This window comes from Ambystoma mexicanum, chromosome 10 (assembly GCF_040938575.1).
Source record: "Ambystoma mexicanum isolate Mex_15411 chromosome 10, UKY_AmexF1_1, whole genome shotgun sequence".
NCBI classification, from domain to species: domain Eukaryota; kingdom Metazoa; phylum Chordata; class Amphibia; order Caudata; family Ambystomatidae; genus Ambystoma; species Ambystoma mexicanum.
The window spans coordinates 1,443,317,809-1,443,335,606 of record NC_090932.1 but is presented as its reverse complement, the minus strand read 5'-3'; the positions used below and the strand labels follow the sequence as shown (position 1 = coordinate 1,443,335,606).

The 17,798-nt window shown below is 48.1% G+C and overlaps 1 protein-coding gene across 1 annotated transcript in view; it reads left to right on the top strand.

Annotated features, from left to right (window-relative positions):
- The window catches only part of TRAFD1 (TRAF-type zinc finger domain containing 1), a 621,343-nt gene that overhangs the window by 386,397 nt on the left and 217,148 nt on the right, over positions 1-17,798 (top strand). Inside the window, exon 9 of the mRNA XM_069619500.1 lies at positions 8,544-8,670. Within this exon, the coding sequence (XP_069475601.1) occupies positions 8,544-8,670 (127 nt within the window). The remainder of the gene's footprint in view (positions 1-8,543; positions 8,671-17,798) is intronic.

Sequence of the window (17,798 nt, the reverse complement as noted above, 5' to 3'; positions counted from 1 at the left end):
TACACAAGGACCACACGACAACATGGCAGGCAGAAGGTCAGTACTCCAATGGCTACCATACTGGTGCATTCAGGTACTAATGCGGTTAAGGTGGTGGACCCAAAAATAAGTCGCAGCGCCACTAGGCTACTCCATACACACTTTCGGGGTGATAAAATCACTCTGCCACCAAAATGGGGTGCTTAAAATGCACCCCTGCCCTGGTATTCATATGGGATACAAGGGCTAACGCATCAGAAAAATGGTTGATGGCATGGGGACTTTAGAATTCTCCCTAGTCATAAAAAGGTTAACCAACATAAGGGTCTACAATAGTTTAGGAGACCCACAAAGTTGGGGAGAAAGTACCCCAAAAATGTAATTCCGCTCTAACTCTTTCAATAAACATTACTGCGTGCATGCAAATTTAAGGTCTGCTGAATCCTTTGGACGGCTTGTCTTTAACTTATTATATTATGTATAAAACATATAATGCAATTATGAACACACCTCTTTTCACCTCACACCATGCACTCTGCACTTAGCTTAAATATATGTCACACCAATGTCACAAATTGTCACTTTACATGGTTTTGTATATGAATCAGCCTTGATAAGGACCTACAGGTCGAAACATGTGTCGGCTGACCATATGGGGATGCAAGAGCCCTGAAAGTACTGTAATATATACCACATACTGAAGACAAATAAACAAATTTCACTAAAAAATGATAAAAACGCAACTAATAGCGTGAAAATTAATTTCTTCAAAGTAAAAAAGCAAGATTTCGAAGGGATTGTGTCCTCCGACGTATTCCTTATCTATGATATTTGTATCTCCAGCTTGCTGGCCTCGGAAAAATGTTTTTCCAGTAGAGGGTGCTGTGCGTCGACGTCTGTCGAGTAGGTGCTCCTCGACGGCCACCGTATCGACGCCGACGTCATCATGCCTATAAATGGCCACGCGCAGCGTCCGTTGCTCAGTTCCGTTTTTCCGCGCTTCGTGTGCCTCGGAATACCGTTGCTCAGTTCATCAGTTGATATATATTCATATTTCTCGAGAAAACCGACTCCTACTCGATGGCTTCCTCCTCCGACCCGACGACTCCTCGGTCCGGTTTCAAAAAATGCCGAGACTGTGGGAAGAAAATGTCGTTGACGGATCCTCACAGGATCTGTTTGTGGTGTCTGGGAATCGAACACCAGTGTTCGGAGTGTGAGGAATGTCTATCCATGACGGCGAAAGCCTTGAAGGAGCGGAAGGGGAAGCTCGAGAGAGGTAAGTCAATTTTAACTTCCTCGAAAGTTTCCACGGTAGAGTCGAGACATTCGTCTCCTCACCGTCGAAAGCATTCTCGGTCTAGGTCTCGAAGTGGCTCCCACCACTCTTCGAGGTCTAGACACTCGAAAAAAAGACAAAGAAGATCCTCTTTATCGTCGTCTTCTAGTTCCCCTGAAAGAGTACATTGCCCCACTAAGCACAGTTCTCAGGCTGAGTGGGAGGAATCCAGAAAAAAGATGCTAAGCGTCTTCGAGAAAGCGGCCTCGTCCCCCTCGAAGTCAGCTGAGGGTGATACTAACTGGGAAACTCCTGAAGTTGTCCCTGCGGTTAACAAGAAGTTGTCAGCGAAATATAGGGTATCTGCTGCTGACCCTGAATACCTATCTAAGCACCCTACTCCAGAGAGTCTTGTGGTCCAGGCTTCAACTTCATCAGGCAGTACTTCTGCTTACCCTACTGCTCCTCGGGATAGGGATGATAAAAAATATGATGCCGTGGCTAAGAAAGTCTTCTCAGCCTGTAGCATGGCTTTAAAATCTATTAATGCAACTTGTACGCTCGCTAGGTTCAGCCACACCCTTTGGGAGTGTGCTTCATCGGCGGCTGACTGCATTCCGGAAAGAGAAGAAAGGGACGCATTTTTAAATATCATCAGAGATGGTGAAGATGCAATGTGTGAGTCCCTTCAAACTGGCATTGATTCTGCTGACAGTATCAGCAGGGCCATGGCGGCAAGCACCACAATCCGCAGGCATGCGTGGTTGAGAAAGTCCGGCTTTGCATCTGACGTATAGGCCAGGCTTTTAAACATGCCCTTTGACGGTTCTTCCCTATTTGGTAAAAAGGCGGATGACAGTTTGCAAAAACTACAAACATCTAAAGCAGCAGCTAAGTCACTAGGAGCTGCTATCCGACAAACTAATTTTCGTCCCTCAGGATCCTCTTGGAGAGGAAGGTCCTTTCGCTATTATTCCTCATATGGAAGAGGCAGAGGACAACCGACTCAGAGGCCAAGGATAATTTACCCGTGGTGGACAGGGTAAAGGAAAGAAAGCCGCATCAGCAGGAGCTGCTTTACCTTCGGCAACTGCATCAGCCGCTCCCAAACCACTCTGAGGTCTCCCATCACAAGACACCTGTAGGGGGCAGGTTAACTCACCATCTGACGGAATGGCAGGCTATTACATCAGATGCTTGGGCATTGGAGACAGTTGCCCAAGGTTACTGCCTGCCCTTTCTACGCATCCCTCAGAGACATCCACCGGGGAACAGCCCTCTGAAAGTGCCGGATCCGCTCCTGTTGCAGGAAGTTGTAGACCTGCTAGAGAAAGGTGCCATAGAACCGGTACCTGTAGCGGACAGGAACAAGGGCTGGTACTCCCCCTACTTTCTCATACCAAAGGAAGACGGAGGACTGAGACCAATCCTGGACTTACGAGAATTGAACAAGTTCCTCAGGAAGGACAAGTTCAAGATGGTAACCCTCTCTCAGATCCTTCAGGCCCTCCAGCTTCAGGACTGGTTGGTATCTCTGGACCTTCAGGATGCTTATTTCCATGTGCCTATCCATCCCAAGCACAGGAAGTACCTGAGGTTCGCAATTGGCAACTCTCATTATCAATTTCGAGTTCTGCCATTTGGGCTGACCTCCGCCCGAGGGTCTTCACCAAGCTAATGTCGGTTGTGGCTGCAAGTCTAAGGAGGGAAGGAATTCACGTCTACCCCTACCTGGACGATTGGTTGATCAGAGCAGTTTCTTCGGAGCAAGCTCGGATCCAACTAGATTATGTCTGCCACTCCCTTCACAGGCTGGTCTTCTCCCTCAATTTAAAGAAGTCACAGATGATACCATCACAGAGACTCCAGTTCATTGGAGCAGTCCTGGACACGTCCCTGGGAAAAGCCTCGCCACCAGAGGTGAGGGCTCAAGATATTCTGCAGATGGTCACCAGGTTTCAAAATGCCCAACGTCTCCCAGCCTACGACTTTTTGAGGTTGCTAGGCCTCATGGCATCCTGCATATTGCTTGTGCCAGAGGCCCGCCTGAGAATGAGATCCCTTCAGTGGGCACTGAGAACTCAGTGGTCACAATTCTCAGGGAGGATGACAGATCTCCTCCGGATTCCGGACAAGATAGCCCACGACCTTATATGGTGGGCCTCTCCAGAGAACATCTTGAAAGGAGAACTGTTTTGGCAACCATGGCCGGAGATAACAGTAGTCACACGCCTCACTCACAGGGTGGGGAGCCCATGCCAACGACTTGACCATCAGCGGTCGTTGGTCTCCATCGGAGTCCAGACTACACATCAACCTGTTGGAGCAGAGAGCCATCAGACTGGCACTGAAGGCTTTTCTGCCGTCTGTACGGGGGGGAAACGTTCTGATAATGACGGACAATACAGTGGCCATGCACTACCTCAACAAAAGAGGAGGCGTAGGGTCACTGCCACTGTGCAGAGAGGCGATGCAGCTCTGGTTTTGGGCAATTCAGGAAGGAATCTCTCTATCGGCAATTCACCTAGCCGGAGAGAAGAACTTGACAGCGGACGCTCTGAGCAGGCAGAACAGTCTCCCACGAATGGGAGATAGCTCAGGAAGTCATTCAAGAGATCTTCGGCCTTTGGGGACCCCCTCAAGTGCATCTGTTCGCCACCAGTATCAACAGGAAGTGCGACAGGTTTTGCTCAAGGGAATTTCCCCCGAGAGGAACTCTAGGAGACGCGTTCGTAGTGGACTGGGAGTTCCCACTTCTGTACGCGTTTCCTCCGGTCCCTGTCATTCCTCAAATGATCAGGAGGTTGAGAAGGTTTCGGAAGACCATGATCCTAATTGCCCCGGATTGGGCCAGGAGAACGTGGTACCCGGACCTTCTGGACATGTCCATCTGTCCTCCAATTCGTCTACCGTACAGAGGATCTTCTCTCGCAGAAGGGAGGTCAGGTTCTCCATCCAGCCATCAAGACCCTCAACCTTCACGCTTGGTATCTGAAAGGTTGAGGTACAAGGATTGGGACCTTCCAGATGACGTCATGGAGGTGTTGCTTTCGGCCAGAAGACCAGCAACTAAAACTCTATACCGCTGCCGTTGGAATAAATTTTGCAGCTGGTGCAGAGAAAAGAATATCGAACCCTTTTCATGTGGTACACCTGCGGTGTTATCCTTCTTACTTTATTTGGCAAATTCAGGCCTTCAAATTGGCACTATTAAGGGCTATCTCGCAGCGCTATCGATCTTCAAGCACACTGCGGAGGAGCCATCATATTTCAAAATTCCATTGGTAATACAATACCTTAAAGGTCTAACTAATGTTTACCCTGCAAGACCATTCCAAGTTCCCTTATGGGACTTCAATCTAGTTTTAAACTTCCTAAAAGGTGCTCCTTTTGAGCCACACCACTCTTGTTCATTGATGTTTCTCACCCTCAAAACTGTTTTATTGGTAGCATTAACATCTGCTAGAAGGGTTAGCGAGATACAAGCACTGTCTTGTAAACCTCCTCATACAACTTTTCACAAGGACAAAGTAGTGCTACAGGTGAAGCCTAACTTCCTCCCAAAGGTAGTTTCGGAATTTCACATTACTCAGAAGATTACTCTACCCTCATTCTATCCTCCTCCCCATCCGGGGAAAGAGGAAGAGAGACTACACAGGCTGGACCCTAAGCGAGCCTTGAATTTTTACATCAGTAGACTTGCTAAAATTAGACAAGTAGACCAACTCTTTGTAGGTTACGCAGGACATAAGTTGGGATTACCAATAACCAAACAAACCATCTCCAGATGGATTATTTTAGCCATTCTGGAATGCTACAAATTGGCAGGGAAAGATCTAAGGGCTCATTCCACCAGAGGTATCACAACATCCTCAGCTCTTCAAAGAGGGGTACCAATTAGAGACATATGTGCGGCTGCCACATGGTCGTCCGCACATACCTTTACCAAATTTTATAGCCTGGATTCCTCCTCTAGTCAAGAGACTAGATTTGGCAAAGCTGTGTTACACGCTGTTCATTCTTAAAGGGTAATATGGCATCTCTTACTCCCGCCTCCAATCACATACCACTCCTATGGGAGTCTATCATAGATGAGGAATACGTCGGAGGACACAATCCCTTCGAAGAAAAAGTTACTTCTTACCTTGTAACGTTCTTTCGATGGGATGTCCTCCGACGTATTCCTTATCGCCCCTCCCATCCATCCCTGCAGTAACATTTCCCTTGTGGTTGCAGCTTACGCTCCTTCAAGGGTAGTAACCATTCATACAATAACTACTTTACTCTACAAAACGGAACTGAGCAACGGACGCTGCGCGTGGCCATTTATAGGCATGATGACGTCGGCGTCGATACGGTGGCCGTCGAGGAGCAACTACTCGACGGACGTTGACGCACAGCACCCTCTACTGGGAAAAAATTTTTCCGAGGCCAGCAAGCTGGAGATACAAATATCATAGATAAGGAATACGTCGGAGGAACATCCCATCGAAAGAACGTTACAAGGTAAGAAGTAACTTGTTCATTCAGGAGAAACCCCCTCCCATTCCTGAAAATTTTTCGTCCCTTGCTGGAACGACTATTCCCCCCTCTCAGCAGAATTTTGCTATTTAACATCCTGTTAGAAAATATCTTTTTGCTAACTTTTCCTCCATAGTTTCCCATGGAACCCCTCCAGTTTCACGTCCTTTGCCTTTTTAACTCATTCTTTTGGGGAAACTGATCAGTCCTTCAGGCTATCAGTACTGGGACACTGTTTCCCTTTTGCATACCTTTACTTTGTAACATTGCCCACAGCACCTTATATCACAGTGCAATAGGGATGCTTTTGTATCAACTTAATGGGGTTTTTGGTAACTTTTTGATATGTATCTAAAGACAAGCTGGTGGCAGCAGTTACATCTTTATCTTTTAATTTTCAAATGTTTTTGGGTGCACATTCGTGTTAACCACATATGGCTTCTAAACATGCCTATTGCCCTAAAATGGCAGTGCATGAGATTTTTGCTTCTCTGGCCATACTGTACTCTGACCTTCTTCCAGCCCTCTTAGCTCAGGAAAGTACTTATAAGGTTATGAACTTGCCCAGTAAAGCTGTGGATTTTGCGGGCTGGTTAGCTTTTGTGTGTATGTGGCCCAGGAAGGGGCGGGAGCTGTCCAGTTCCAGTCAATCTCCATGGTGCCAGAAAGTCTGGGTGTGGGGCAAATGTGAAACCAATAGTTGTCCCTGATTGGACAACTGCTGGCTGTTTGAAGGGCGCTGATCGTGCTTGGACTTGCTTTTGGAAAAGGGGACCTCTGCAGCCACTTCTTCAGATCTTCGCTGGAGCCAAGAATCTCTCGAAGAAGAGCTATGTGCTGAAGATCCAAAGACAACCCCTGCAGTTGCCCAGCATTGCTTACAGTAGCCAGCCCGGTGAAGCCACGCTCATCTGCCTGATCTCCGAAGACCCTGAGAATTCCTTCAGCCCTTGGACTAGAGGGACCAACTAGTCTAGATGCATTTAGAGAATCCATTCCTTCAGAGCCTTCAGCACTGTCCCTGGACTGCCCGGTGCACTGACCAGCTCTCTCATGGGCTACCCCAACAAAAGCGCTGTTGTTCCACGTTAGAGTCCGGAACTCTGCTAGTCGTCAACCTGGGACACAAGTGGCCTTCTCCCTGAATTGCAGCTTTCCTCCCTCACATGAGCCTGTCCTGGAGCAGCTGCGGTGACTGGAAGGACGCCCCCTTTGTCACCTGTGTGCAGAACCACTATTTGTTTTTTTTTTTTACGGTTGTTAAGCACCCAAAACCCCCAGGCATGAAGGCGCTGTTGCGACCAGTTATATTTCACTTGAGGGGGATGAGGGGGAAGAACAGGTACAATACAGTGTTCAGGGGGAGGGAGGGAACCTCGCCTTCCTTCAACCTTCGAAGTGTCCTCAATGTATCTGCATTTGTGGATTCTTCATTTCTGCTCCGAAAAAGCTTGCTTCTTGCTTTTCCATTCAGCTGTAAGAATCCCTGAACCGGCAACTCCTTGACACCTCTCACTTTTAACAGACGGCTGAAGATCAACCCCCTCCCCAAGGTGACCCCCCTACCCCCCTGACAATCCACTAAGGCATCCAGGGAAAATCTGAGTCTTCCCTCGTGCAAACAAGTCCGTTTGTCTCCTTATTCCATTTTGCTCATCTTTTGGTCGTCGAACCTGGGTCGAATAGCCTGCCACTGGGTTAGCCTTGGGTCTGGAAGAAGGGAAAATGCTTACTTGCCTTAGATAAAATATTTGTAGAACCTTAAAACTATCAACAAAACAAGCATGTTGAACCCTGACTAGAGAGACATAATACTTGTGAGAAACATTGTGGCTACTGTGACTTTTGGGCACAAGGTCCTTCATGTTGGGGTTTGGACTTCTAAAGTTGGGACTTTGTCTTGTGATCTGGTTCCCATCATTTGCTGCATCTAAAATACTTAACTGCTTTAGTAATTAAGTTATGTTTATTTGAACTATGGTGACTCCATATATTTGTATCATGAAGTGTTGTGCAATAATACTACCCGTTAGATTCATTTTATAGTGTGTTCAGAAGGCCTTTAGTAAATAACTGTACTTTTAAACTTGACTGTCTAAATTCAATTATTGTGTGCCATACTGTGTGGCTTCATTGATCCATGAGACTCAGCTGTGTCTGCTCATCCACGTACCCTGAAGGTGTTTTGGATAACCTCTCGGAGCTGTCTCTTCATAACTAGGGTGGCCTCCTAAAATGTGTCCACCAGGCCAGATTTAAGAAATTCATCTCGACACATCCTATGAATATGGAGGAAACGGGATGTAGGAGTATGGAAATGTTCCTTATTGTATTGTCTACTGAACGTTTAGTCCATAGTTTCCTTTCTTCCACACACCACCTAATAATTAGTCTCCTTCCTGTTATTTAATATTCAGAGGATTAGTGATTGGTGCCTGGTCCAATTGGAGGTGATGTACTTAGGTCTACCAAGTGTGTCCTCCCATGCTCTTCTTTATTAAACATAAAGGGCTCCAGTCTCATCTCTTTCCTCGGTGTGGCATTTGAGCTTTGAGGAACGGGAACTAGCAGTACCTTTATCACAATGGTGAGTAGGCTTTCCTTTATTTTGTATGTCCCTTCAAAGGTTAGCTGTAATGCAACCAGTTACTGCTGTAGAATTCATTGCTCATGGATCACTGAAATAAATACCTAATAACATTTTGATTTGAGGTTGGTTTTCTAAATTTCTGTTGAGCAGGTTTTGCAACTTTTTCTTGGTTAGGACCAATGTGATCTACGGCCATGCACTGCAGTCCCGACTACAAGATTGTGGGAAACACCAGTACTCCTTCCTAAAAAAGATAATCTGGAGAAAAGTAAATCCCCACAGAGACGAGTGCGACATCAAGGTATTGCTGATGCAGATTACCTTTTATTTTTGTGCTTCAAAGACTAAACATACACACATGATATGTACACAATAATGCTGCTTAATCTGATCCTCAAACCCAATTGTTTTCATTGCAGTTTTGCTCTAGTCACCTATTGATCAAATGTATAAATAAACCGTACTTCGAAGGGATTGTGTCCTCCGACGTATTCCTTATCTTTGATAATACGTTTCCAGCTTGCTGGCCTCGGAAATTTTTTCTGTAGAGGGCGCTGCGTGTCGACGTCCGCCGAGTCGATGTCCCTCGACTGTCACCGTATCGGCGCCGACGTCACCATGCCCATAAATAGCCAGGCGCTGCGTCCGTTGCTCAGTTCCGTTTTTCCGCGCTTCGTGGGGCCTCGAACGTCGTTGCTCAGTTCAGTCAGGATAACTCTATATCTACTCGAATAAATACCAACTCGTTCTCGATGGCATCTGCATCGGAACCGGCGACACCGCGATCCGGCTTCAAGAAATGTCGAGACAGCGGTAAAAAAATGTCGATAACGGATCCACACAGGATCTGCTTGTGGTGCTTGGGAGCCGAGCACCATTGTTCGGAGTGTGAGGACTGCATGTCCATGACGGCGAAAGCCTTGAAGGAGCGCAAGGGGAAGCTTGAGAGAGGTAAGTCAGTCAAAACCTCCTTGAAGGTTTCTTCGGCTGAGTCGAGGCATTCGTCTCCTCGCCGTCAAGCATTCCCATTCTAGATCTCGAAGTAGCTCCCACCATTCGTCGAGATCAAGACACTCAAAAAAGAGACGTCAAAGATCCCTTCCTCGTCGTCTTCTGTTTCCCCAGAAAGGGTCTCCTGTCCCACAAAACACAGCTCTCGGGCTGAGTGGGAGGAATTCAGAAAGAAAATGTTAAGCGTCTTTGAGAAAGCGGCCTCGACCCCCTCAAAGACAGCTGAAGGGTGATACCCCGGGTGAAAAAACCACAAAATCAAAACGCTGCGAGTCGCTGCACCCGGCGAAACATTCCACCCGAGAGCGCCACAAGCCATCGGGTAAGAAGGCACCATCTTCGCCGTCGTCGAAGATTCCTTCGACGCATGGATTGGCGCCATCGACGCCGTTGTCGAAGGGTTCTTACGTTCAAGATGGTAACTCTCTCTCAGATCCTTCAGGCCCTCCAGCTCCAGGACTGGCTGGTATCTCTGGACCTTCAGGATGCTTATTTCCATGTGCCAATCCATCTCAAAGACGGGAAATACCTGAGGTTCGCAAGTGGCGACTCTCATTATCAATTTCGAGTTCTGCCATTTGGGCTGACCTCCGCCCCGAAGGTCTTCACCAAGCAATGTCGGTAGTGGCGGCGAGTCTAAGGAGGGAAGGGATCCACGTCTATCACTACCTGGACGATTGGCTGATCAGGGCTGTATCTTCGAAACAAGCCCAGGTCCAGCTAGATTATGTCTGCCACTTCCTTCACAAACTGGGCTTCTCCCTCAATTTAAAGAAGTCACAGATGATACCATCACAGAGACTCCGGTTCATTGGAGCGGTCCTGGACACTTCCCTGGGAAAAGCCTCGCCACCAGAGGTGAGGGCTCAAGATATTCTGCAGATGGTCACCAATTTTCAAAATGCCCAACGTCTCCCAGCCTTTGACTTTTTCAGGTTGCTAGGCCTCATGGCATCCTGCATCTTCCTTGTGCCAGAGGCTCGCCTGAGAATGAGATCTCTTCAGTGGGCACTGAGAATTCAGTGGTCGCAATTCTCAGGGAGAATGACAGATGATCTCCGGATTCCGGACAAAGTAGCCCGCGACCTTCAATGGTGGGCCTATCCAGAGAACATCTTGAAAGGAGAACTGTTTTGGCAACCATGGCCGGAGATAACAGTAGTCACAGACGCCTCACTCACGGGGTGGGGAGCCCATGCCAACGACTTGACCATCAGCGGTCGTTGGTCTCCATCGGAGTCCAGACTACACATTAACCTATTGGAGCTGAGAGCGATCAGACTAGCCCTGAAAGCTTTCCTGCCATCAGTACAGGGGAGAAATGTCCTGATAATGACGGACAACACGGTGGCCATGCACTACCTCAACAAAAGAGGAGGCGTAGGATCACTGCCGCTGTGCAGAGAGGCAATGCAGCTCTGGTTTTGAGCAATTCGGGAAGGAATTTCTCTATCGGCAGTCCACCTAGCCAGAGAGAAGAACTTGACAGCGGACGCTCTGAGCAGGCAGAGCACAGTCTCCCACGAGTGGGAGCTAGCTCAGGAAGTCCTTCAAGAGATCTTCGCCCTTTGGGGAACCCCTCAGGTGGATCTGTTCGCCACAAGCACCAACAGAAAGTGTGATCTGTTCTGTTCAAGGGAATTTCCTCCGAGAGGAGCTCTAGGAGACGCGTTCATAGTGGACTGGGAGTTTCCACTCCTTTACGCATTCCCACCAGTCCCTGTTATTCCTCAAATGATCAGGAGGTTGAGAAGATTCCGGAAAACCATGATCCTAATTGCCCCGGACTGGGCCAGGAGAACGTGGTACCCGGATCTTCTAGATATGTCCATCTGCCCTCCAATCCGTCTTCCACTCAAAGAAAATCTTCTCTCGCAGAAGGGAGGCCAGGTTCTCCATCCAGACACCAGAACCCTCAACCTTCACGCTTGGCTTCTGAAAGGGTGAGGTACAAGGATTGGGATCTCCCTAATGACGTCATGGAGGTGTTGCTTTCGGCCAGAAGGCCAGCAACAAAGTATTTATACCGCTGCCGTTGGAACAAATTTTGCAGCTGGTGTAGGGAAGAGAATATCGACCCTTTTTCATGTGGTACACCAACGGTGTTATCGTTTCTACTCTACTTGGCAAACTCAGGCCTTCAAGTTGGCACTGTAAAAGGCTATCTCGCAGCGCTTTCTATCTTCAAGCGCACTGCGGAGGAACCATCGTATTTCAAACTTCCTCTAGTGATACAATTTCTCAAGGGATTAACTAATGTTTATCCTCCAAAACCATTCCAGGTTCCCTTATGGGACTTAAATTTAGTCTTAAACTTCCTAATGGGCACTCCATTAGAACCACTTCACTCTTGTTCGCCGAGATTTCTCACGCTTAAAACTGTCCTATTGGTAGCACTAACATCTGCTAGGAGGGTGAGCGAGCTACAAGCTCTCTCCTGTAAACCCCCACATACAATTTTCCACAAGGACAAAGTTGTCCTACTGGTGAAGCCTAATTTCCTCCCAAAGGTGGTTTCTGAATTTCATATTACTCAGAAAATGACCTTACCTTCGTTCTACCCTCCTCCCCATCCGGGGAAAGAGGAAGAAAGACTACATAGGCTGGACCCAAGGCTAGCTCTCAGCTTTTACATCAGCAGAATGGCTAGGATCAGGCAAGCAGACCAACGGTTTGTAGGATACTCGGCTCACAAGTTGAGACTATCCATAACTAAACAAACCATCTCTAGGTGGATTATTTTGGCCATTCTGGAATGTTACAAACTGGTAGGGAAACGCCACCCCAAAATCTTATGGCTCATTCAACCAGGGGTATCGCAGCCTCTTCGGCTCTCAAAAGAGGGTTACCAGTCCGAGACATATGTGCGGCTGCCACATGGTCATCCGCACATACATTCACAAAATGTTACAACCTGGATTCCTCCACTAGTCAAGAGACCAGATTTGGCAAGGCCGTATTACATTCAGTCCACCCCTAAAGGGATAAATAACATTCTCACTCCCACCTCCAATTACATGCCACTGCTAAGGGAGTCTATCAAAGATAAGGAATACGTCAGAGGACACAATCCCTTCGAAGAACAAGTTACTTCTTACCTTGTAACGTTCTTTCGACGGGATGTTCCTCCGACGTATTCCTTATCGCCCCTCTCATCCATCCCCGCAGTAATACTTCCCTTGTGGTTGCAGCTTACACTCCTTCAAGGTCAATAACCAATTCAGGCATGACTTTTCTTATGCTACAAACCGGAACTGAGCAACGGACGCAGCGCGTGGCTATTTATGGGCATGGTGACGTCGGCGCCGATACCGTGGCCATCGAGGGACATCGACTCGGTGGACGTCGACGCGCAGCACCCTCTACAGAAAAAATTTCCGAGGCCAGCAAGCTGGAAACGTATTATCAAAGATAAGGAATACGTCGGAGGAACATCCCGTCGAAAGAACGTTACAAGGTAAGAAGTAACTTGTTCTTCTCTCAGTAATTCGTAATTCTACGGTTTTCAACTGTCCAATGACCACCTGGCTATTTGTTCTTTTATTTCTTTCTGGTGGTTTCCTTGAAAGGATCAAAAATGTTGATGGGTGTTGGGAGAGATTTTCTTAAGTCCAACTACGGGCTTAGTAAAACCATTCAACTGAGACAGTACAAGACTCCACTCTTAGTATATAAGGCTCTACCACCTGAGTATATTGTAGCATAGACGGAGCAGCCAGGGTTAGTTTAGAAGGGTAGGGGGCTGTCGCAAGTTACAAAGGACTGGCAGTTTACCAAGGGTTCAACAAACACTTCCAACCAGAGGTATTATAAAAAATAAAGGTTTATTATAAATACAGTTAGGCCAAGTTAAGTATTGGGATAAGTACTTTGTCATAGTCAAACACATTATAAAAACGCAACGCAATGCTTGAAGGTACACAGACCAAAGTATAAACCATAAGTTACTCTAGAATTAATTGTCCTCCCAGGTATTCCTCATCTTTCGATATATCCATATCCAGCTTCAGCTGCTTCGTAAACATTTTCCAGCAGGGGGTGCTGTGCGTCCATGCCTGTCGACTTTATGTCCCTCCTGGCCCTTCTGTCTCAATGTCACCGTAATCACTGGTATATAGCGCAGCGACCATTGACTTGAGTACCATTTTTTCTGAGAGCTATTGCTACGGAAGATCGGCACGCTTCGGTTCCTTGGTGAATTTACAGTTATTTTGAAAAAATATGGCATCTTCGTCAGCGTGAACGCCCAAATCGGGGTTGTAGAAATGTCACGACTGCGGGGCGAAAATGTCCCTTATTGGACCCCCCTCTGGTGTTTTTATGGTCTCTCTAATCCAATCACAAGACATCGGAGTGTGAATCCTGCCTTTTGGTGACGGTAAAAGCACTGAAGGAACGTAGAGGGAAGTTAGCTGCAGGTAGGTCACATAAATCTCTTTCAATGATTCAGTCAAAAAAGCAATCTTCCGACAAGTCAAGGGGTGCCTTTCCTTGTCGGAAGACAGCTAAAAGGCAATCTTTTTTTTTTTTTTACATTTTATTTATCCATTTTCAATAAACAGGAGCAAAACCCTTCAACCTCCCGCCGGAGGTTCTCCTCGGAGTCATCTTAACATCTCATGCCTTGAAGACGTCCAAAATTCTTATATTGTGCGGACACCACTGTAACATATAGTCCAACTGGAGGTATTCCAGCACAACGCCCCAGTCTTTTTCAAAACCATCTCACCCCCTCCCCCCCCTTAAGGTGGATGAGAGCTTTTCCATCGTAATCAGCGACCAGACCCTTTGTAGCCAACTAGATAACATAGGGGGGTCCGGGCTTCTCCAACACTGGGCTATTGCCAACCAGACCGCCACCAACAGGCCCATAAAACATCTCCAGTCTGCCTTAGAAAGCGCCTTGGCTGTTGCGTCTTTGAGACCACACATCCACACTCTGTTCCCCATAGACGCTGCATTCTGAAATATCCTCCGAAATTGTGCCCGTACTCCCCCCCCCCCCCCCCCCCCCCAGAAGCCTTGCAGCCTATTGCAGTCCCACCAAATATGCCGCCACGTTACCGCCTCCCCGCAAGCCCTCCAGCATTGATTGGACACCTGAGGGAACATTACATGTAGTTTTTCTGGAGTCAGATGCCACTGCGTCATCACTTTAACCCACATTTCCCTCGGTTGCACTGAGCGGGACAGCCTCGGAATATCACTTCACAGGGCTTCCCACTGATCTCTGCCAATGGGTTCCCCTAGGGTTTGTTCCCATTCCTCATATATGACCCTCGTGCCCCAATATCAACTTGTAGAGGGATGACACCAGCTTCGTCGTGCCGGAATTGGTTGTTACAAAGGTCTCACAATGTGAGAGGTCCCGGGTAGCTGCCCGTTTTATCGGAGGCGAGGTCAGCCAATGTTTCATTTGCTCATATCTGAGCCTATCAGCCTTCTTTAACTTCAGTACCTCCACACACCTCTCGAAGGGGAGGATTCCCGAACCCTCCATCATTTCTCCTATTTTCGTGCACCCTGCTGCTTCCCAATCTCTACAAGCACCCCTCTCCACCCCCGGGGGGGGAATCTGGGTTCCTAAACATAGGGGTAAAGGGCCCCGGCACGTTGTCAAAACACCACATTTCGCCAAGTCATCCCACACTCGAAGGGGGGCTCCCATCACCACGCTCAGACCCAGGTTAACGTGCCTATGCCGCTTATCCTTCCACAGGAGGTCCCACAGGGGTGGTCTAGCTTCAGCCCTATCCTGCACAGCCCATATCTTCCGCTGCGCCTCTCCCATCCACTCCGAGTACCCACAACTGCTCTGCCTGGTAGTACTTGCAAAAATGCGGCTGGCCATCCCCCCTCTATCTAATGGGGCCGTTAACACCGCCCTCGAGATCCTAGGGGTTTTCTTCCTCCAAATGAACAAGGTGATAACTTAAGTTAAGGCCTTGAAAAAGGACCTAGGGATTTTTATAGGGCAGGCCTGGAAGTAGTGCAGAAGCCTCGGCAATACTGACATTTTGATCGCCACCACCCGTCACAACCACAAAATCACCAATGATCCCCACCGCTTGAGGTCTTTCTTAATCTCCCTCAGGAGCTCCGGGAAATTAACCCCATACATGCCGTCCACCCCTTTCGTTATGCGGATGCCCAGGTATTTAATGTCTTTGTCCGCCCAGCTCAGCCCCAGCGTCTCCGCTACTCCCTTTACTCCCCCCAGGTCCCTGGTCACCTGTAGAGCCACCGATTTACTCCTATTTATTTTTAGACCCGCTATCGCACCAAATTCATCTAATACCTTAACCTCCGGGAGAGTGCGGGCTGGGTCCCTCATAGTCAGTACGATATTGTCAGCATAAGCGGCCACTTTGTGCTGCCTCCCAGCCATCTCTACCCCTTTTATTGCACTCTATTCCCGTATCTTTATTAATAGAGGATCTAGGGAGATGGCAAACGGCGGCGACGGGGGGGGGCATCCCTGTTTCGCTCCCCGGGAAAGTTCTATCTTGTCCGTGAGTTCCCCATTGACCGTTATTCTAACTGAGGGGGTATTGTAGCACGCTCTAATCCGCTTGAGGAAGTTAACTCCAAACCCCATACGATCCATAATTTTGAATAGCATTGACCATTCTACTCGGTCAAATGCCTTTTCGGCATCGACTGCCAGAAGAGTCATTGGAATGTCATGTATACCCACCTTCTCCACCAGGTGGGCCATGCGTCTCAAGTTATCGTGAGTCTGTCTGCCTGGGATAAACCCCGACTGATCTTCATGGATCAATTCAGGAAGCAGTGGAGCCTGCCTCAGGGCAAGGATTTTAGTGTAAATCTTAGCATCCTGAGTAATCAGGCCTATTGGACGATACAAACCCACCGAGGTCGGGTCTTTCCCTGCTTTATGAAGGGCCATAACCTTCGCCTCATTCATGGTCGGGGAGAGATTACCCTCCTATCTAAAGGAATTGTACAGTTTGGTAAGAAAGGGAATCAGATCCTCTGCAAATTTCTTACAGAAAGACGCAGTGAAACCGTCTCGTCCCGGAGCCTTGCCGGTCTGGAGGCTCTTGATTGCTCGGCGCACCTCCTCCTCCTTTATGTCCCCCTCTAACAGGACCCTATCGCTTTCAGACAGTCGGGGAAGCGGAAGAGAATCCAGATATCCATCTTGAGCCTCCCCATTCGGTCTGTCCAAGGAGTAAAGCTCTTCATAGAAGGATCTGAACTCCTCCCCCATTTCAGAAGCGAAGAGAGCCGCTCCCCTTGTTTGTTAGTTAATGTCTTAATTCGCCACTTCCTTTGCTGTATCCGTATTTGTCTCGCGAGCAGTTTATCCGCCTTATTAGCTTTAGTATAATACCAGTGTCTGAGGCAGAGAAGACTCATTTCCGCCTTTTTTGTGCGCAGGACGTCTATCTGGCCCTGCACATGTCTCATAGCCATCCTCAGCGAGAGTCAGTGTTTTCACACATTCCTTCTGAATATCTGCCAATTTCGCCTCCAGCTCCCTTTCCCAGGCCTGCCTCTGCTTATTTCTCGCTGCCTAAATTGCCCCCTTAAGACGGCCTTCAGGGAATCCCATACAACTCCGAATTTTACCTCACCCGTATCGTTAATGGCTAGAAATTCCTTTATTTCCCCCCTGATTTCTTCTCCCAGAACCGGGTCCTGCATAACCTCATGGGGAAGCCTCCATCTCCAAAGACCCAATCTCCTAAACAACCAGTTCACCTCCAGCATCAAAGGGGCATGGTCCGAGATCGACATCGGCCCTATTTCTATATTTGAGATCCTCCCCAGAAGGCCTGCTGTTACCCAAAAATAATCTATCCGTGCCATCGAGTTGTAGACGTGTGAATAGTGGGTGAAGCCACTCTGTTGAGGCATGCGCTCCCTCCACACGTCTAGCAGCGACAGGTGACTCATCAGCTGTCGGAGATATTTCGAGGGTGCCCCCTGTCCCCAGCCAGCCCCCAAACTCCTATCTATAGACGGGTGCCACCCCAGGTTTAGATCGCCCCCCCAGGATGACTTCTCCCTCTGCGAACCCTTCCAGTCTCCCAAACGCCTCCCTCAGAAATCCGTCTTGCCCCGTATTTGGGACGTATATATTTGCCAGCGTGCAGAGTGTCCCGTCTATCTTGACCTTCACAAACCAATACCTCCCCTCCTTATCCATTAGCGACCCATGAAGAGGGATGTTCCGGCCTTTATGTACCGCTATTAGAACTCCTGCCCTCTTGTCCAATGCGTTGGATTGCCCCAACAGGTCATATCCTTTTAAGCTCAGTTTGTTCTTGACCTGCCGTTTAATATGGGTCTCTTGCAGCATGATAATGTCCCCCCCCCCTCTCTTTTCAGAAGGCCCTCTACCTTTTTCCGCCTAACCGGGTGGTTGTGCCCTTTCACATTAAATGTAAT